Genomic DNA, 21,659 nt, shown 5'->3' with positions numbered 1-21,659 from the left:
TCCTATGAAAGATTTTGACCTTCACATATTTCTTATTTGAGAAAAATAAGCAAGAACTCTGGAAGCTTGTGTACCAGCATTAAGCTCAAATGGTCAAATCAAAGCTTACAGCTCACTCATTTTGTGCCTCGTATGCTTTTGGCTCAATAGATTGCCAATCAACATGTTTCATCTAATTGTGGTCAGTTGGGAAAGAGAGAGGTCAGCTTCCTTGAAGGTTCGTTCAGATAGGTTTGAAACAATCACAAATTATTTTTCTGGACTGTTTCAGGTGAAACTGCACCCCACCTCCATGCCGATGGAGAACACTAATAATGTGACAGAATTCATCCTCTTGGGACTATCCCAAAACGAGCAGGTCCAACAAGCCTGCTTTCTCCTGTTTCTGCTCATCTACTTAGTGATTGTTCTGGGGAACCTTCTGATCGTGGTCACTGTGCGGTCCAGCCAGCGCCTCCACACGCCCATGTACTTCTTCCTTTCTGTCCTGTCATTTGTGGACACCTGCTATTCATTTGCTGTGGTGCCCGAGCTGACTGCAGACTTGCTTGCCAAGGAGAAAACCATTTCATTTGTGGGCTGCATTGCTCAGCTCTTTTCTGTGCACATCTTTGGTTGCACTGAGATCCTTATCCTCACAGTGATGGCTTATGACCACTATGTCACCATCTGCAAGCCCCTTCACTACACAGCCATCATGAGCAGGTGAGTCTGTCACCAGCTGGTTGTAGCCATTTGGCTGGAGGACTTATGCATTCAATGGTCCAGACTATTCTCACTATAAAGCTGCCCTTTTGTGGGCCTAATGAGATTGACCACTATTTCTGTGACATCTACCCTTTGCTCAAGCTGGCCTGCAGTGACACCCACATTGTTGGAGCCTTGGTTGTTGGCAACACTGGGATGATTGCTTTGGGATGTTTCCTGGTGCTGGTTGTGTCCTATGGTGTCATCTTATTCACCCTCCGCACACAGTGCTTTGAGGGGAGGCAAAAAGCCCTCTCCACCTTTGCTTCCCACATCACTGTGGTGCTCATTCTGTTTGTGCCCTGCCTGTTCATCTATGTCTGCCCTTCTACTACCTTAGCAGTGGATAAAGTGATGTTGGACTGAAGTGAAAAAGGACTTAGAAATATGGTCAAACTTGAAGTTATCACTGTTAGGCCGAATTGCTGTGATAAAAATGAACGTATTGCCAAGGATGCTGTTTCTGTTTCAAACATTGCAAATTTTGGACAAAATGGACTGTTTCAAGAAGTGGCAGAGAGATATCTCTAGATTTGTCTGGCAGGGAAAGAAGCCTCGAATAAAATTTAAGATATTAACTGATGCTAAAGAAAGAGGTGGATTTGCCCTGCCAGACCTTAAACTTTATTATGAATCAGCCGCTTTTTGTTGGCTGAGAGAATGGATGCTTCTTGAAAACACTGATGTGTTGGATTTGGAAGGTTTCAACAATGTATTTGGTTGGCATGCATATCTGTGGTATGACAAGGTTAAAGCACATAAAGCGTTTAAAAACCATAACACCAGTCAAGCTTGCAAAAATCTACCATTTGCCCGATAATAAATGCTGGAAATGTAATGAGACTGAAGGTACATTCTTTCACCTTTGGTGGACATGCCCAAGGATCAAGAATTTCTGGGAGATGATTTATAATGAAATGAAAAAGGTATTTAAATATACCTTCCTGAAGAAACCAGAGGCCTTTCTCCTGGGCATGGTCGGCCAATTGGTGCCAAAGAAGGATAGAACTTTCTTTATGTATGCTACAACAGCAGCAAGAATACTTATCGCAAAGCATTGGAAGACACAAGATCTACCCACCTGGGAAGAATGGCAGATGAAGCTGATGGACTATAAGGAATTGGCGGAAATGACTGGCAGAATCCGAGACCAGGGAGAAGAGTCGGTGGAAGAAGATTGGAAAAAATTCAAAGTATATTTACAGAAATATTGCAAAATTAATGAATGTTAGAAGGATGCTGGAATGAAGTTATATTGCTTTAGCAGAAATGTTATAAAGAATTAAGTAAAAATAGATTGTTAATGGGCCAAAGTTGAAAATTTAAGGTTAGATTGTGTTAAGATAAATTATAGAACAAAAATTGAGAAAGATGGAAAGGATTTGCTGAAATAGCTAATTGAACTAGAATACAAAAAAGGGAGGTGTGAGGAGGTCGATGAAACAAGTAAATGAAAGGTAAAGATACGGAAATATTGGATGTGTTTTTAAATGTTTTTGCTTTTCTTGTTGTTTTGCTGTATTGTTTTTTGTTTTTCTTTTTATTTCTGATGTATTGTAAGGTATTGTTTTGTTTTGTTTAACTTTTTATTGTTTCTTTCTTCTTTTTTCTGTAACTATTAAACCTCTAATAAATATCATTTTAAAAAAAAGCAGTGGATAAAGTGTTTGCTCTGTTCTACCCTATCCTCATGCCTATGTTGAACCCAATCATTTACTCGCTGAGGAATGCCGAGATGAAAAATGCCACGAAGAAGCTGTGGAGGAAGACACAGAGGCTTGGGAAGCCAAAATAAAATGGGTTAGTTCTCCTGTCCTTGGAATATTTGTAATCATCTGGCCTTTCGATTGGCATACTCAACAAAGATCAAACCTGTCTTGAGTGTGGAAATATTATTTAAGAAGGAGTTATAATTCAGAAACACCCCCCTTTGAAGCCCCCCACTCCAAATTCAGATAATACTTTGGACATCTGCAGTGAACACATTACAGATTTTTTATGAGGATCTAGAGTGGCTCTGAGCCGGAAGCCTATCTCCACTACAGATATATGCTTCAGACATAGGTGCTGAACCTCCAGTTTGCAGGCCAAACTTAGCTCACCGGCCTTCCTCATTTCATTTAACTTTTAATTTGTATACTGCCTTTCTATATTACTATATACATGGCGGTTTACAAGCTGAAGAAACAACAAAGATCACACACATTATAACAATCTAATCCAATTCAAAAAAGTCATAATAAAAATATAACTTATACACAACTTATATCAAACAAAGCAATATTCAATAATCCATTAGAATATAGCAGTGCACAATGAAATCAAATATCAGCAAACAATGATTAAACAGAAATTCACTCTTAACAATTGCAATAAATAATTACTAAACTATAATCAATAAAAATAACAGCAAGTCACAATGCATAAAATACTGCAATACATACAAAACCATGTAAAAGGGTTAAGTTGGGAAACAGTGACACACAATTTATAAGATGATGATGATGATGATTAGTATTAAATCCTGAAATCCCTTTCTCCCCATTTGGCTCACAAGGCCATTTTGGAAAACCCACAGCAACCCTTTCCACACCTGACATCAGGTGTGGGATGGGTAAGGGTAGCGCTTCAAAGGAACAATTGGGCGTGTAAAGTGAGCTCCCCATTATTCCTTTGCTGGATGGGTGATGTGACTTGATGAGTGGTGGGCACCTTAGCAGCATATGGTGGGCACCATGACACCTGCAAGAACCATGCTGGCAAAGTCAGATGTAGTCAATACTGAACTAAGGTAGCCCAACAGCCTGATGGGGTGTAAGGCAGCATCTCGCGTTCTTGGCATAAGGGCCCAAATTTAATCCTCAACATAGCATTAGCAGCTGAAAGGATCTCAGACCATACTGTAAAAATGTGGGGCAGGGAGGAAGGAGGAGAACCGAGGAAAGAAAATCTCGCCCTCTCCAAGACATTCGCTTGAGGTGACATTCAAACCCAGGTCTGGCTCATCATAGTCCCCACACTGAGACCCCACCAGAGGTCTTCTGGTAAAGATTTTCCCCAGGCTTTCTTTCATCCACAAGATCAGACTAATTTTAATTCCCTGAAATCCTGTTTTGATTGATTTTAACATGCTTTTATACTCCCCATGTTAAAGACTTACTGAGGACTGTGTTGAACTATCACATGGTGACTACAAAATGTGATAATTCAGGGAGGAATGAATGGATGTTCCTGTGGGAAAAGTGAGAAAAAAAATTGGTATTCACAAACTCTCTGAAGGAATTGTGCAACATGCAACCACTTTGAGCATGATTTAATTGGCTTCCTCTAGGGCCATTAAATGGGGGAAAGAAAACCTTCAAAAGCTCCCCAGATTTAAAAGTTGCTTGTAAAGCCTCTTCTTTCTGATGTAGCAGCAGTAAAGCATTTAGTGTTAATTAAGGCAATGCATTCTCATATTTTGAAACGGGATTGCACATCAACTAAGAGTGCTTCCAGATTGCTGCTGTTTTTGGGGTGTGATTCAGTCCCACTACGGCAAATTCAGGCTGTGCAGTTAAAACTGATTTGGAGCCCATGCACAACAAAGCTACTTTCCTGAAAGGTCAGACTTTTTGTGATGGAAAAATGCACTGGAAAGTGTGGGGTTGTGGGGTAACACTTGCTTGGTGCAATCTTGTTGAATTCTTCCACAAACAAATCACGCTGAGTGATCATTAAACAGATTGTCTGGAAGTGCCTGAGAAATAATTATTCATGCTGTATCTTGAAACTGCTTAGTGATTTTGACAATTAAGTGCCGTACAATTTTTTAAAATAATAATAATAATTAAAAATGTTTCTTAATCACTGGTTGGGAGCTAACAGAGACCTGATCTGCATTCCCTGTGCTTTTGGTGAGGTTTGGAGTGGCAGACCCAGACACTTCCATCTTTTTGTAGGCAAGTGGAAAGAATGGATGGTTAAAGATTGTAGTGGCACTAGATAAACAACTGCCTAGCCAAGCTTGTAAGGAAGGAACTCCACCAATCTTCATTTATTTGGAATCCAAATTTTCATGTAAGTAACAGTTTGCTGTCCTTATGTCTAACCTACCACATGGGTTAAGATTCTGGGAGGAAATGTGAGATGTGGATGTAACAAAGCAACAAACAATTGATGGGCTAGTTTTCAGTTACCCAGGCTATGTCAGAATCTTGGCTAGGACCAGGGAATAACATCCAATGCTGCTGAAAGCCAGTTAAGCAGTGGAAAAGTAACTGTGGACATCACTAAAGCACTCCCATGCAGACAAAGCTCACATTTCAGCACTTCACTGGAAGTGAGTGAACATCAGAGTTGTGAGGTTGCGGCAGGGAGGATGAGCTCCTGGCTGTCACCCAGGCTTAGGACATCAGAAACTGTCTTCTTTCTTTCCCATTTATCTGTAACTGCAAGCAGGACACCATGGTTGTCCCACATTGCCCTGCTCATTTGCCAAAGAGGGATAAATATTTGGCTGTTACCTTGTTAGCAGCAGAATTCCCTGGGGCACTTAGTTTTACAGAGCGAGCTTGTAATATCCTTGTGTTATTACACTGGTCAGATGTTTCCAGCCCAATTCTGCAGCTCTGTTTTCCCCATGAAGAAAAGCAAGCTTTTTGCATACACTCAGCTGACTAGCTAGCAACCCACTGAACTCAGTTTGGATTGAGCATTAGCATATAAAACTGCAAACTTTTCACTTGGTGAGTCAGGCAGCCCGTTCTCTATAAACAGGGAGCTTTGGCTGAATGAAATGGAACTATTCTGAACAGTTATGTGCTTCAATGCTTAAAAGCACTAAAAACTAACTAACTAATAATGATGATGATAATAATAATAATAATAATAATAAAAAATAAGTGTCCCATAACATGGGTAGCTCACAAAACAATGTGATGGGCTAAACTGCAATGTGCTCTACTTGGGGCTACCTTTGAAGGTGACCCGGAAACTACAACTGTTCCAGAATGTGGCAGCTAGACTAGTGACTGGGAGCGGCCGCCGAGACCACATAACATTGGTCCTGAAAGACCTACGTTGGCTCCCAGTATGTTTCCGGGCACAATTCAAAGTGTTGGTGCTGACCTTTAAAGCCCTAAATGGCCTTGGCCCAGCATACCTGAAGGAGTGTCTCCACCCCCATTGTTCTGCCCGGACGCTGAGGTCCAGCGCCAAGGACCTTCTGGCGGTTCCCTCCCTGCGAGAAGTGAAGTTACAGGCAACCAGGAAGAGGGCCTTCTCAGTAGTGGTGCCTGCCCTGTGGAATGTCCTCCCATCAGATGTCAAAGACATAAACATCTATCAGACTTTTAGAAGTCATCTGAAGGCAGCCCGGTTTAGGGAAGCTTTTAATATTTGATGAATCATTGTATTTTAATATTCTGCTGGAAGCCGCTCAGAGTGGCTGGGGAAATCCAGCCAGATGGGCGGGGTATAAATAAATAAATGAAATAAATAATCATTATTAAAATAGAATACAGAAGGATAAAAAACAGTTATTTATAGTTTTAAAAAACACAATGAAAACATAGGTGTTTATACTGAGTGGGAGGGTAAATATCCCATGCTTCTGAGCACGCATATTCCCTTTGACATATACATGCACGTTGCATCTTTTCAATGAGACATACAGCAGAAAGGACCTTTTCAACAGGCAGTGATAGAAGCAGAAAGCGTTATGAGGGGAGGGCTGTATCTCAGTGATAGAGAATCTGCTTTGCATGCATAAGGTCAGGGGTCGGCAAGGTTTACCTCGCCTGGGCCTGTTCACTCCAGCAGAGATCCCTCTGTGGGCCGGATTGTGCATGAGTGTGAGTGTACCCGAGAGCCAGTGTGGTGTAGTGGTTAAGAGCGGTAGTCTGCTAATCTGGGGAACCGGGTTCGCGTCTCCGCTCCTCCACTTGCAGCTGCTGGGTGACCTTGGGCCAGTCACACTTCCTTGAAGTCTCTCAGCCTCACTCACCTCACAGAGTGTTTGTTGTGGGGTAGGAAGGGAAAGGAGAATGTTAGCCGCTTTGAGACTCCTTAAAGGGAGTGAAAGGCGGGATATCAAATCCAAACTCTTCTTCTTCTTCTTCTTCTTCTACCCGCCCGCGATTTCCTGCGTCTGCACAGATGCAATTTCTGGCACTGCGGAAGCGAGTCCCCGCACCGCGCTGTGCTGGTTTAGCACAGCGTGCGGGGACTCGCCAAGTGGGCAGCTCGGTTTGGGGGTGGCTCGTGGGCCGGTTAAATGACCCCCATGGGCCGCTTGTGGCCCATGGGCCTTAGGTTGCCTACCCCTGCATAAGGTCTTTGGCTTATTTTCAGGTAGGATTGAGATTGTCCCCTGCCTGAAACTTTGGAACATTGCTGTCTTTCAGCGTGGGCAATGCTGAGCTTGATGGACCAATGGGCTGACAGTATCAGGCAGCTTCCTGTGATGTGGTTTGTAATGGGCTATAAAAAGAACCATATGCCATTGATTCCTGTAGCCTTTCAGACAAAAGCCCTTCTCAATCAAGTCAGAACAACATGGGCAATCCTCAAGGATTTCTTCAAATGCTAATTCACACAGTGATGGCCCATCAAGATACCACCTCATTTGGCTCATCTACTCAGCAGAGCTCTGATTGCTTAGAAGAATGATGGAGAGAAATAGCACCACTGTGACAGAGTTCATTCTCCAAGGATTTATGGGAAACCCAACATTACTCTTCGTAGTATTTCTTGTCATGTATCTTTTTAGCTTGATAGGGAATCTAGGGATGGTTGTCTTGATTAGGAGCAGTCCCCAGCTCCATACCCCCATGTACTTATTTCTGACACACTTTTCATTTATGGATGCCTGCATAACTTCAACCATTGCCCCTAAAATGCTGCTGAACTTCCTGGTGGAGAAGAAAGCCATTTCCTACAGTGGGTGCATTCTCCAGTTTTTCACATTTTGTACTTTTACAGATGTGGAGTCCTTCATCCTGGCTGCCATGGCAATAGATCGTTATGTGGCCATCTGCAAACCATTGTCCTACACAGTCATCATGTCGAAGGCACTCTGTGTCTGGCTGCTCACTGGGGCATATGTTGGGGGGATCATGAGTTCTCTCATACACACGTGTGCGTCTCTAAGACTGTCTTATTGTGGGGAGAATTCTGTCAACCATTTCTTCTGTGACCTGGCTGCCCTGATGGCTCTTGCGTGCTCAGACACATCCCTCAATGAGTGGCTTCTCTTAACTTTTGGCATCTTAGTTGAAGCGTCCAACATTGTGACTATCCTCACCTCCTATGGCTTTATCATCACAACTATCACCAGGATACACTCTGCGGGAGGCCGGCTCAAAGCCTTCTCTACGTGTGCTTCTCACTTGACGACTTTTGCCCTGTTCCATGGCACCATCCTCTTCATGTACTTCCGGCCCAGTTCCAACTTCTCAATGGACACAGACAAAAGAGTCTCTGTATTTTACACTCTCATCATCCCCGTGTTGAACCCCCTGATTTATAGCCTGAGGAATTCAGAGGTGAAGGATGCCCTAAAGAAACTGATCAGGAAAAATATAAATCCTCACTGATTTTTTTTAATACTGTGGACTTGAGTAACTATAACTAAGTTTTGTGTATGTACGTAGGTTGGCTGCAGCGCCAAGTAAAGCCATAACCAGCAATGGCTGGTCTATTTGGGCAAATGGGGCCCTGGCCCACCAACTCCCAGTCTATCTTCAGCCAGCCCTCCACCTGCTTGCCTTCTTACAACAGCCCAGGAGGAGGTACTGCACATCACCTTCCTCCTCCTTATTCTAAGTATTGTCCTTGTAGAGGGGAGAATGGAAGCAAAACTAGAAGAGTTAGCTTTGCCTGTTATTGGCTCTGGCTTCACCTGTGGTTAACCTTTCTGCCTTCCACCCCACCAATCCCTATGGGAATCAGTCACCACTGGCCACAACAAAATAGGAATTTACTTAACAGAAGTGTTCCTTTGTTCATGACTTCAGTTTAACAAACCCTCCACACATCTTAATTCCAGATGCATGCATAGGCATTATTTGAAGACGAGTTAAGTTGTGTCAGGGCTCAGTGTTTTCAGTGGTATGGTTTAATTCTAAAGCATGTGAAGTATGTAGCACTAAAGAGCCCTTGAGCAAGTGCAGATAATATTTCTGTCACCAGTGAACAATGACAGAGAGTGATTAGGTGATTAGGAAGAAGGGTATCAAGATAAGTTGGTGGTGTTTTCAGACAGACTCGAACTCTGACATCTCTTTTTCTCACAGTCATGCTCAACACTTACCTATGGTACACTTGATGACTGGCAGGTGTATGTGTGACTCAACTTCATTGAACAGCATTCAATCTGAGGTGGGTGGTATGAAAGTTCTATCTGTGTTGATAGCCCATTCACACATGTGATGTTGTAGTCATCTGGAGATGAACATGCCAGTGGGAATCAGCTCTGGGAGAGGAAATATAGTGAGGAGGGAACAAGGAAGACATGAATCCCTTAGTCTCTTGAATTGTTTCTCTGCTTCATCCACACCTGACTTTAATGTTTATTTGAAGCTGTTTGCATTCCCATTTATGTAGTGTTTGCATGACATCCTGGTCAAAACAGTTTCTTTCCCCTTGGTATCCCCTTGTAAATTTCTCTAATCCAGGGATTGTGTTAGAGAAAAGCAAATACATTTCCTTCTCTTGAGTTCGTCTTTAATGCATGTGTTGCTTTAAACCACCAGAGGGCACTGCTTGTGTAGCAATCTAGCCAACACTTGTTTGTAGCTCTCTGTCAAAGTTAAATCCACCCATAAAAGCTGAGCTATTTTGTTTATTGTTCTCTCTCAAGTTGTTGAGCCAAAATGTTTGTTCTTTTCTCCCTCTAATTTCCACTCATCCGGTAAATAGATCCTGCATGAATAAAGCCTTTAAATTCCAGAAAGTGTAAGTGATTATTCCAATCCAGACCACCAAGCCGCAAGGTCTGCTAAGAGTTTGAGACAACAAGGCAGAGGACCATAGGGCAAATGCAATGCTGTTAATAGTACCACACCAGTTTCAAAGGGGAACTGTTTTCCACAGAAAACATTTTAGAGATCAAGAATAATTGAGAGGGAAGAAAAGCATGCAGTGGGACTGTTTCCCATTAGATTTCTTTGCCATCTTATGCCAAAGGTCTTAGTGTAGGTTATATATTGACAGCTCTTCATAGTTTCATAACTAAATTGATGAGCTATGATGAGCTGTGAATATATTATAACCAAGACCTAGGATTAACCAAAATGAAAAAGAAAAAGAGAGAGGGAAAGAAATGGAAAAGAAAGAAAAAGAAAAAAAAAGTGCCCAAGGAAGTTTAGTGGGATTCATCATCACTGTAAACTATCTCAAATGGACACAATGACAAGCTACATCATACATCATACAAAACTTAGCCTCTCCCAGATATAGAATAGTGAAGAACAAGTGTGAGCTGCAACAGAATGTTGCAGTCTGGAGTGAATAGTATGCAGTGCTCAGTGTTCTAGCCAGACAGACAGCCAACCAACCATTCCTTTTCCCAGAATACTCCATTCCATTTCCCCCGAGATTTCATTTCCCCATGCATTCCATGACTACTGACCATGCTCAGTCTTCTTTGTGCTGTTTCCTCCTCTGCATTTCCTTTTGGCATCTTAAAATCTTGGGTTTCCCCTAAGCCTGCTGAAACCCCCGTCTTGTTGGTAGGTGGTGGCTTCATAAGGACCCACACTTGGAGAATGAGTTTGTTATTAGCATTCAGGATAAAATTTCACAAACACACAAAAATACAAACACAGTAAAAACGGCATCCTTTATTGGGTCAGTCCATTTGTGTACATTAGCTTTAGGTACACAGAAAAAGGTGGGTATGAGAAAGCAGATATCATACCCTCCAAGTGTCCTGGGACAGTCCTGGAATCATGAAAGCCATCCCGGCTTTTGATTTGATCCCGGAATGTCCCTATTTCCCCTTGCCAGTGCTGTTGCTCACCAAGGCTGGTGAGGAGAATGAGCCAGCACTTGTCCTGGGCAGCAGCAATGAGGGAGCATCCTGTTGCCTCTCCATGGCTTCTCCATTGCCACCGCAGCTAGACTCCTTCCTTGGGCAGTTGATGGTGGCACTGGCTCTGAGAGTCAGGCAGAGGGCAGGGGAGTCCTGGGTGGGAAGAAAGGGGGAGTGGAGAGGAGCACAAGGAGCCTTGACTTTTTTATTTTTATGCTTTGTGCATTGGTGTCTAATCTTGCCCCTCTCTTTATTTATTGGTGTATGTTTTTCTTTTTGCAAATCTACCAAAGAATAAATTTTTTAAAGGGGGTTGTTTTTGTTGTTGTTTAGTCGTTTAGTCGTGTCCGACTCTTTGTGACCCCATGGACCAGAGCACGCCAGGCACTCCTGTCTTCCACTGCCTCCCGCAGGGGGTTAAGGGATTTTTTTCAGGATGGTGGAGGCAGGGGTGGAGGAAGGGGTGTGTGGGCTGCCCCGGGTGTCACCACTGGGGGGGGGGGACGAAAAAATGCTGGGCAGCTCATTGCGGGCGAGCCACGTGTCTCTAGTGGGAGCTATGGGGTGGCTTGGGCGTGCGCAGGCTCCACGCTGCCCAATGGTTCGCCTGCTGCCTCCCCCCCAGCTGTAGGGTGGTAGAGTGGGAGGAGGCAGGCCAGCTCTGGAGGCCCCGCGGTGCACCCCGCTTGCCCTGACATCGCCCCGTCCCTATGGGAGGCTTGCCCTGCCCTGGGCGAGCTGCCCAGTCACTGGGTGGCAGTGTATTTTGCTTGAAGTGGCAAAACATCCGGGGCCAGACCTGAGGAAGTATCTCACCCAGTACTGAAGTTCTGAAGAAGTGTGCATGAACACGAAAGCTCATACCAATAACAAACTTAGTTGGTCTCTAAGGTGCTACTGGGATGAATTTTTTAAAATATTTTGTTTCGAGTACTGATCTCATCTCTGATAAAGCCTTGGTAAGATACCTAGCAATCCTAAGGATTCCCAGAACACAGCTTTACAAACATGGCATACAACTCCTTTGAGGCAAAACCATTCCCTTTCAAAAGCCTTAAGTTGGCAAGTGCTTTTGTCAGGGCAGCCTTCACATCCTTGTTCCTCAGACTGTAGATCAGAGGATTGAGCATGGGGATCACTACTGTATAGAACACCGAGGCCCATTTGTCTTGGTCCAAGGAAAGAGTGGAGCTGGGCCGAAAATACACGAAGAGCATCGTCCCATGGAATATCCCAACGGCTGTAAGGTGGGAGGCGCAGGTAGAAAAGGCTTTGCGTCTGCCTTCAGCAGAGCGCATTCTTACGATTGTGCCCAAGATGTAGATGTAGGAAACAAGAACCATGCCAATGCTGCTGGCTAAAATACAGCCAAAGAAGATAAATACCATAAGCTCATTGTTGTATGTGTCAGAGCAAGAGAGCAATAGAAGAGGAGGCTCATCACAGAAGAAGTGATTGATGATATTAGACTTGCAGAATGGTAGTTGGAATGTACAGCAAGTGTGTATCATTGCATCTGCCATGCCTATGAAGTAAGCCATAGCCATCAACCGTCCGCAGACTCTTTTGGACATAAGGACTGAATAGTGAAGGGGATTGCAGATGGCCATGTACCTGTCATAGGCCATCAAAGCCAGCAAAAGGCAATCAACATCTACAAAAAAGGAAAGTATATATAGCTGTATAGCGCAGGCATTGAATGAAATCCTTTTGGTCTCAACTAAGAGGTCAGCCAGCATTTTGGGAGCAATGGCTGAGGAGTAGCAGAGGTCAGCAAAAGAGAGGTTGCCCAGGAAAAAGTACATGGGGTTGTGAAGCTGAGGCTCAGCGCAAATTAAGACAATCATCCCCACATTCCAGATTACAGTGATGACATAAATCAGTAGGAAGAGCATAAAAAGAGGGAGCTGCATTTCTGGATCATCTGTGAATCCCAGAAGAATGAATTCTGTTACGACAGAATTATTTCCTTGATCCATCATTTCCCTCAACCAGTGCTGGGTTCAGGATGATTCTTTCTTTTCCTTGAGAAGGGAAGAAAGAAGATTTGTGTTTTTGACAGTTCCCTCCAACTTCCTTTTTGTTTAGAAACAACAGCAGTCCTGGATTCAAGATAATGACCATCACAAGCTCAGCTGCACTAGTTCAACACAACACCAGCTATGCTCCACTTCCCTGGCACATCCCTGTTTCAGCCGTTCTCAAGAGAGGTTTTCCCCCCTGAAAAATCAGTAACAATAGAGGACAGATTCAAGGCTTTAGCCCCATGTACCAGAGGCCAGGTGATGCTATTGCAGACCCATACGCTAAATATTTCTTTCTGAATTAGTGAACTTACCTAAGGTGTGGTCTGGAAGGTTTCTCTGCTTTCAGAAACTGAGTAGGGGGAGAGACCTTAAATGCTAGCTGCTAGGCACCTGGGACATCGTCCCTGATGCTACTGAATACCCCAGATATCCATGGTTGTTTTGATTATTACATTTTAATTGGCTGCTTGCATGCAAGAGACCTCTAAGACTTCCCTTCTGATTTTTGTATAGTCAATTTTAACTATCTAGGTCTAGTATAACTTCTACACACTGGTCTGGATTGTTTCTGTCAATGGTTTTGAGAGCTCCTCACCAAGCCATGAGAACTCCTACAGATTCTGCCAAAATACTAAGGCATGCACTCTCTTTCATTCCATGATGGCATGGTACAAATTGTAATTTGTTTGCTTCCTCAACAAATCCAGTGGTACAATGCAGCAGGAAGTATGAACAAAAGTAAAATTGTTATGTTTGTCCTCTTTGTGCTTCACTGTCCTCAGATCATTTCCTTTGTGAAATGACATTGTGGGCCCAAGTACTGGTATTTGGGCAAACAAACAAACAAACAAACAAACAAACAAACAAACAAACAGTCAGATAAGTAAGAAAGAAAGAAAGAAAGAAAGAAAGAAAGAAAGAAAGATACTTACTTATTGTGATGTTTTAAGATGGTGCCTCTTGCATTGGTAACAAGAGTTGCATGTTATATTCATGGATATATGCATTTTTATAAACACTTTACCTCAGTGTATATGTTTTTGGAGACATCTTTGGCAGGAGAACACCACTGTCAAATCTGAATTGCAAAGGTGAGCAAGGAAGCTCAGTGGGATTCATCATTGCTGAACTGTGAACTATTGCAATTGACACAAGATAATATCACCAAGGCAACTATCTGTAAACAAACAATAAACATCCATAAAAATGGCAAAAGTAGTTTCTTTCAAAAATAGGTTTTATCTTCTACAATTGCAAACACAGTAAATAAAGAGTCCACTTGTGTTATACCAGTGATTCAGTGCTTGGACATTGTTCTGGTAATCAGACGTTTCGTCACTAAAGAGCTTAGTCATCGAGCTGTCAAAATCATACCTAAGATTCTGTCATACATTAGGGACTCCATGGATTTCGTTCAACAAATTGAGTCAGTGGTAATTCCTTCTGATTCTTTCTTTGTGACTCTGGATGTTAAATCTTTATATACCTTTATACCTCATGAGGAAGCCTGCACTTGTGTATCTGTCTCTCTAGGACGACATACCTTTTCAAATCCTCCAAAACATTTTCTTATGGACCTATTAGACATAGCTTTAGAGAACAATTTCTTTAGGTATAGAGACACCTTCTATCGTAAAGTGAAGGGTGTAGCCATGGGTAATCCCATGGCTCCTTCCATAGCCAATTTATTTATGGCTGATTTTGTGTATGGTCCTGATACTCCTTTTGCTTCATATCTGGTTTTCTGTTGAAGGCTCATTCATGATATCTTTCTGATTTTTTAAAATGCCAAGAGATTTCCTGACTTTATATCATGAATTGATCAACTATACACCTTGCTAATGTTTTCTGCCAATACTAGTCATTAATCAGTCCCATTTTTTAATACTTTAGTCGCATGGACCATTGGGAATTTTTTTTCCTGTTTCCCTATATAAAAAGGATACTGACCGTAACACTTCATTACATTTCAAACCACATCATCCATACAATCTTAAACGTAACCTACCTTTGGGCCAATTTTTGCGTCGGAAAAGGATTTCCTCTACTTTGGACATGTACCAATGAGCACCAGGTGAGCTAGAGACTGCCCTCCTAAATAGAGGACATCCCTGGCATATTATTCATAAAGTCTGGGTGAAAGTAGATGCATGTGACAGAGGGGACCTTATTGTACCCAGAAGTAAAATACCATAAAAACGTATTACCTGCTCTTTTGAGTTTACCCCGCAGACAATGGAGGTAAGACAAATCATAAACAGATACTGAAGCTTTGTATCTCACATTGCAGGTTGTGACCTGCCTCCCTTGATAGGGTTCTGCAGAACCTGCAGTGTAAAAGTTTTTTTGGTTCACAATGATCACAGAAAATTTCTTATCTACCAGTGGGACACTTTCAGTGTAGAGCAGGGGTCAGCAACCTTTTTCAGCCGTGAGCCGGTCCACCATCCCTCAGACCATGTGGTGGTCTGGACTATATTTTGAAAAGAAAATGAATGAATTCCTATGCCCCACAAATAACCCAGAGATGCATTTTAAATAAAAGCACACATTCTACTCATGTAAAAACACGCTGATTCCCGGACCGTCCATGGGCCAGATTGAGAAGGCGATTGGGCCGCATCCGGCCCCCGGGCCTAAGGTTGCCTACCCGTGGTGTAGAGGCTATTTAAACTGCGTCATATCATGTCCCTAACAGCTCCACGATTCTGAAATGAATGGGTTCACTAACTGTGGCACCAGAAATGTGATTTATTTAATTGAATGCATGTGTCAGTTGATATACATTGGTGCCACCACCCGCCCTGTTAAGACTCATATTTTAGAACACCGATCCCGCATTAGAGGCAAAATCAGAGAGGCTCCGCTGGTTGAACACTTCATTGAACAAAACCACACTTGTGATGACTTTCGCTTTTTTGTTGTAAAGCACAAATCTTCAACTCACTCCACTGGCATTAATGTGTCCAGATTACTTTCCCAGATGGAGTCCAAGTATATTTATAAACTCAATACACTAGATCCACATGGATTAAATTCAACATTAGAATTTGCAGGATTCATTACATGCGGCTGTGTTTGTGGACTTTCTGCTGCTAGTTCTTTAAATTTGTGAGCCCCACCCATGTTTCCTAAGGAGGTTTAACAAACCGAAGGACACCATCCTCCTTCTTTGCTCGTCCCAATGGAAACATGCAGATGAGGACAGGTAAGTTTCTATAGAGATTTTTTGTATTAGTGGGACTGGGAGTATTAACTATATATGTGCAAATAGACTAGTTATTGTCTCACCTTTATTCTTGTAGATATACTCCTGCTTTAAGTGTTTACATAATGTCTTCTCTTGTATATTATTTACTACAAAGGTATGTCTTAATTATGCATTCTCAACATATTTTTAATTTTCCTTATTCTACAGTACTTGTTAATTCAGTGCAATTCTGTTACAACTGATTTTGACAGCTTGATGACTAAGCTCTTTAGTTATGAAATGTCTGATTACCGGAATGACGTTGAGCACTGAACCACTGGTATATTACAAGTGGACTCTTTATTATTGTGTTTGCAATTGTTTAAGATAAAATTTATTTTTGAAATAAACTACTTTTGCCATTTTTATGCATGTTTATTGTTTGTTTACAGATAGTTGCCTTGGTGATATTATCTTGTGTCGATTGAAGTAGTCATTGTAAAAGCTCATTGTAAAGGACTCCTGGATGGTTAAGTCCAGTCAAAGGCGACTATGGGGTTGTGGTGCTCATCTCGCTTTCAGGCAGAGGGAGCCAGCGTTTGTCCACAGACAGCTTTCTAGGTCATGTGGCCAGCATGACTAAACGGCTTCTGGTGCAACGGGACACCATGATGGAAGCCAGAGCTCATGGAAACGCTGTTTACCTTCCTGCCGCAGTGGTACCTATTTATTTACTTGCACTGGCATGCTTTCGGACTGCTTGGTTGGCAGGAGCTGCGACAGAACAACAGGAGTTCACCCCATTGCAGGGATTCGAACCGCCAACCTTCTGATTGGCAAAACAAAGAGGCTCAGTGGTTTAGACCACAGCGCCACTCTGTTCATTGTTTTATTGTTATGAACTGTGAACTATGACAAACTACATCATACAAAAGTTAGTTAGCCTCTCCCAGATATTGAATAGTGAAGAACAAGTATGAGCTGCAACAAAATGTTGCAGTCTGGAGTGAATAGTATGGAGTGTTCAGTGTTGCAGCCAGCCAGGCAACCATTCCTTTCCCCAGGATACTCCATTCTATTTCCCCCAAGATTTCATTTCCCCTGCACAACAATCAGTCAGCATTCCATGACCATGCCCAGTCTTCTTTGTGCTGTTCCCTCCTCTGTATTTCCTTTTGGCATCTTAAAATTTTGGGTTTTCCCCAAGGCTGCTGTTACCTCCATCTTGTTGGTAGGTGTGGTCCTTTTGACTTCATAAGGACTCACACTTGAAGAATGAGTTTGCTATTAGTATATTATGGTGCTGGAGGAGACTCTTGAGAGTCCCATGGACTGCAAGAAGATCAAACCTATCCATTCTGAAGGAAATCAGCCCTGAGTGCTCACTGGAAGGACAGATTCTGAAGCTGAGGCTCCAATACTTTGGCTACCTCATGAGAAGAGAAGACTCCCTGGAAAAGACCCTGATGTTGGGAAAGATGGAGGGCACAAGGAGAAGGGGACGACAGAGGACGAGATGGTTGGACAGTGTTCTCGAAGCCACAAACATGAGTTTGACTAAACTGCGGGAGGCAGTGGAAGACAGAAGTGCCTGGCGTGCTCTGGTCCATGGGGTCACTAAGAGTCGGACACAACTAAACGACTTAACAACAACAACAACATATAGGATAAAGCTACACAAACCCATCAAAAATACAAACACAGTTTATTTTGTCAGTTCATTCGCATAGATTAATTTTAGGTACACAGAGACATGGTGGTGTGAGAAAGCAAATATGTACAGGGTTCTGGGTTGTTGGTTTTTTATTTTTGCTTTTATTATTATTATTATTTTACTATCTTCTTTCAAACCTTGGAATATGAGTCACATGGTCAGCCGTAGTCATTTGGCTCCTGAAGTATGAAATTTAAACCCCCATCCCAAGTTTGAGATGGTTGATTAGGGGCACCATTAAAGAGCAAAGGAGCAGCAGTGATCTATATTTTGTAAAATGCTTTGAACTTCTATTACAATCAACGGCATGTAAATATTGTGCAAAATAATAATAATAATAATAATCAAATATACCAAACTGCAAAAGCATGTTTTTTTTTTAAAAAATAAAGTGCAATCCAGCCAAAGATAAGAACCTTATCAGGAGTGCTCTGATGGTGTTTCCTGCTTGGCAGGGGGTTGGACTCGATGGCCCTTGTGGTCTATTCCAACTCTATGATTCTATGATTCTATGAACCTTTTAAGTCTCCTTGACTCATATCAACAGGGTACAGTTTAGCATTTGCCTGTCTATCCCATTGAAATGAAGTGATTTAAATCTGCTCAACCTTGGGGACAGACAGGATCTGGGGAAATACCTGGATTACAACATGCTACCCAGATAGTTCGAAAAAGACAGAAGTGACACACATATTTTGCTGATGTATGAACTGTTACATATGGGCATTTTTTAAAAAATCGTATGGTTTGTACAGCCAGTGGTTTTCCCTTTTTGCCTTCTGGGTGACGTCTCCACATTATCTGCCAAGGAACCAGTGCTTGCTGTAGAAAATTCTGGGGTGTGTTTTAGCAAACATACCGTTTACTGTGAGTGGTGGCCAAGCTTGCTGGGCCTCCAAGTTGTTCTGGGTGAACTGAGTGTGCTCAGGGACTTGCCCACTGCCCTCTTCCAGCCACATATAGCACAGAAAGTTTGGCAGTGGTCGGCACATTCATTTCAAAGAAAATGGGCCCACCACTGCAGTTTGCCACACAGATGAAGCATTATTCTTAAACCGAAGAGCAAAAGAAGGGTTGCTTAAAGGGAAGATTACTCATTTTTTTAAGTAGCAGGAAACTTGTCTTTTCAGGAAGCACAGGTCTGACCTCCTCATGAGGTGAAGCTGTTGTCTCAGGCAGCGGATCTGGACCTGAGGAGCACACTGTTTACCTCCTCCTCTGTGCCTGGGCCCCTGTGGCTGTGCCCCTGCTGCTACACCCTCCTTGTTGTGCCTGAGGTGCACTATGGCTGTGCTGGCAAGGGGGCAGCGGTGGCAGCACAATATGAGGGGGCAGTGGCGGTGGGCAGGTTCAAATCTGTGGGGAGGGGCCAGTGGCATTCGGTTGCCATACATTTTGCTTGAAATACTAAAACATCCGCGGTCAGTTATGAGGAAGTATCTCTTCCAGTGCTGATATCCTCTCTGATAAAGCCCTGATAAGATACTTATCAATACCAGGGGTCATCAGAACACAGCTTTGCAAGACTTAAGACTCCCTTCCAAAAGCCTTAAGTTGGCAAGTGCTTTTGTCAGGGCAGCCTTCACATCCTTGTTCCTCAGACTGTAGATCAGAGGATTGAGCATGGGGATCACTACTGTATAGAACACCGAAGCCCATTTGTCTTGGTCCAAGGAAAGAGTGGAGCTGGGCCGAAAATACATAAAGAGTATTGTCCCATGGAATATCCCAACGGCTGTAAGGTGGGAGGCGCAGGTAGAAAAGGCTTTGCGTCTGCCTTCAGCAGAGCGCATTCTTACAATTGTGCCCAAGATGTAGACGTAGGAAACAAGAACCATGCCAAGGCTGCTGGCTAAAATACAACCAAACAAGACAAATAAAATGAGCTCATTGTTGTATGTGTCAGAGCAAGAGAGCAATAGAAGAGCAGGCTCATCACAGAAGAAATGATTGATGATATTAGACTTGCAGAATGGTAGTTGGAATGTACAGCAAGTGTGTATCATTGCATCTGCCATGCCTATGAAGTAAGCCATAGCCATCAACCGTCCGCAGACTCTTTTGGACATAAGGACTGAATAGTGAAGGGGATTGCAGATGGCCATGTACCTGTCATAGGCCATCAAAGCCAGCAAAAGGCAATCAACATCTACAAAAAAGGAAAGTATATATAGCTGTATAGCGCAGGCATTGAATGAAATCCTTTTGGTCTCAACTAAGAGGTCAGCCAGCATTTTGGGAGCAATGGCTGAGGAGTAGCAGAGGTCAGCAAAAGAGAGGTTGCCCAGGAAAAAGTACATGGGGTTGTGAAGCTGAGGCTCAGCGCAAATTAAGACAATCATCCCCACATTCCAGATTACAGTGATGACATAAATCAGTAGGAAGAGCATAAAAAGAGGGAGCTGCATTTCTGGATCATCTGTGAATCCCAGAAGAATGAATTCTGTTACGACAGAATTATTTCCTTGATCCATCATTTCCCTCAATCAGTGCTGGGCTCAGGATGATTCTTTTCTTTTCCCTGACTTTTCCTTGAGAAGGGAAGAAAGGAGATTTGTGTTTTTGACCGCTCCATCCAACTTCCTTTTTGTTTAGAAACAACAGCAGTCCTGGAGTCAAGATAATGGCCATCACAAGCTCACTGCACTAGTTTAACACAGCACCAGCTATGCTCCACATCCCTGGCACATCCTTGTTTCAGCTTTCCTTTGGGAGACTGATAATGTATATACACCCGCAAAGCCTGAGCAAAGCCTACCTTAGGTTTGCCATATTTGAAGAGGTAAAAATCCATATACAAAACGTTCTTGAGCTTTTTTAAGGGCAATTGCTGAAGAATCCCTCAGCCACTGCTGAGCCCAAGCTGCGCACGCCAGAGTCCCATCCATATGACAACCCTATCTATATCTGTAATGTACAAAGTTGTGGCCAATTTTCAATCCCAACAGTTGTCTTCTTGAGTTTGTTCCACCTACCTTTGCTATTGTCTTCGTCCATGAGAGTGTGGGGCTCTTCAAGTGTGTCCGCAAGAGAGTTTTTTTCTTTTGAAGAACAGTGTCAATGGAGGACAGATTCAGGGCTTTAGACCCTTTACCAGAGGTCTGGCGATGTTATAGCAGAACCATACACTAAATATCTCTTTCTTATTTAGTGAACTTACCTGAGATGCAGACTGGGAGGTTCCTCTGCTTTCAGAAACTGAGTAGGGGGAGAGACCTTAAATGCTAGCTGCGAGCACCTGGGACATCATCCCTGATGCCACTGAATACCCCAGATATCCATGGTTGTTTTGATTAATAATTACATTTTAATTGGCTGCAAGAAACCTCTAAAACTTCCCTTTTGATTTTTGTATAGTCAGTTTCAACTATCTAGGTCTACTATAACGTCTACACCCTGGTCTGGATTCTTCCTGTCAATGATAGTGAGACCTCACCACCAATCAATGGCAAGGCTCATGGATTCTGCCAAAATACTAAGGCATGCACTCTCTTTCAGTCCATGATGGCATGTAACAAATTGTACTTTGTTTGCTTCCTCATCAAATCCAGTTGGACCATGTAGGACCCAGCAGCAGCAAATTTGTTCTGTTTGTCCTCTTTGTGCTTCACAGCCCTCTGATGATCATTTCCTTTGTGAAGATATCACATCATGAACCTAAGTACTGATACTTGGGCAAACAAACAAACAAACAAACAAACAAACAAACAAACAAACAAACACTACCGTGGTGTTTTAAGATGGTGGTTGAGATGCCTCTTGCATTGGCAACAATATTTGCATTTTATATTCATGAATATATATATGCACACGTTATCTCAGTGTCTCTGTTTTTGCAGACATGATGGACCCTCGGTTGGGGTGGCAGGCTCGGCCGTGCCTCTTGCGTCGACCTCTCGGCAGCTTCAGTTGCTAGGGCCTCCTTCAGAGCGACCTGGAATGTTAGGTCCTTCTTGATGTAGAGGC

At 42.9% G+C, this 21,659-nt stretch overlaps 2 protein-coding genes and 1 pseudogene across 2 annotated transcripts; 1 reads left to right on the top strand and 2 right to left on the bottom strand.

The window, feature by feature from the left end:
- The first annotated feature begins 283 nt into the window (after nucleotides 1-283).
- On the top strand, nucleotides 284-2,542 carry LOC114584403 (olfactory receptor 4S2-like; annotated as a pseudogene).
- Nucleotides 2,543-8,298: 5,756 nt separating this feature from the next.
- LOC114601831 (olfactory receptor 5AR1-like) lies at nucleotides 8,299-12,741 on the bottom strand. The gene is made up of 2 exons (XM_077930188.1): nucleotides 11,848-12,741; nucleotides 8,299-8,343 (listed from the first exon to the last, which is right to left on the bottom strand). Exons 1-2 carry the CDS (start codon nucleotides 12,739-12,741, stop codon nucleotides 8,299-8,301), a joined length of 939 nt encoding a protein of 312 aa, XP_077786314.1.
- Nucleotides 12,742-19,198: 6,457 nt separating this feature from the next.
- On the bottom strand, nucleotides 19,199-20,170 carry LOC114584387 (olfactory receptor 5AR1-like). Its single transcript, XM_028706219.2, has one exon. The coding sequence runs from the start codon at nucleotides 20,168-20,170 to the stop codon at nucleotides 19,199-19,201; it is 972 nt and encodes a 323-aa protein (XP_028562052.2).
- Nucleotides 20,171-21,659: the final 1,489 nt, after the last annotated feature.

Source organism: Podarcis muralis, chromosome 1 (assembly GCF_964188315.1).
Source record: "Podarcis muralis chromosome 1, rPodMur119.hap1.1, whole genome shotgun sequence".
Classification (NCBI taxonomy): domain Eukaryota; kingdom Metazoa; phylum Chordata; class Lepidosauria; order Squamata; family Lacertidae; genus Podarcis; species Podarcis muralis.
This window is presented reverse-complemented; position numbering and strand designations above follow the sequence as displayed.

What these genes read in the sequence shown, in the direction of transcription:
- LOC114601831 (XM_077930188.1), bottom strand. Translation starts at nt 12,741, where the DNA reads ATGGATCAAGGAAATAATTCTGTCGTAACAGAATTCATTCTTCTGGGA. An exon ending in TGAGGAACAAGGATGTGAAG is followed by an intron (nt 8,344 to 11,847) that starts GCTGCCCTGACA and finishes TAGTTACTCAAG; the next exon opens with TCCACAGTATTAAAAAAAAT.
- LOC114584387 (XM_028706219.2), bottom strand. Translation starts at nt 20,170, where the DNA reads ATGATGGATCAAGGAAATAATTCTGTCGTAACAGAATTCATTCTTCTG.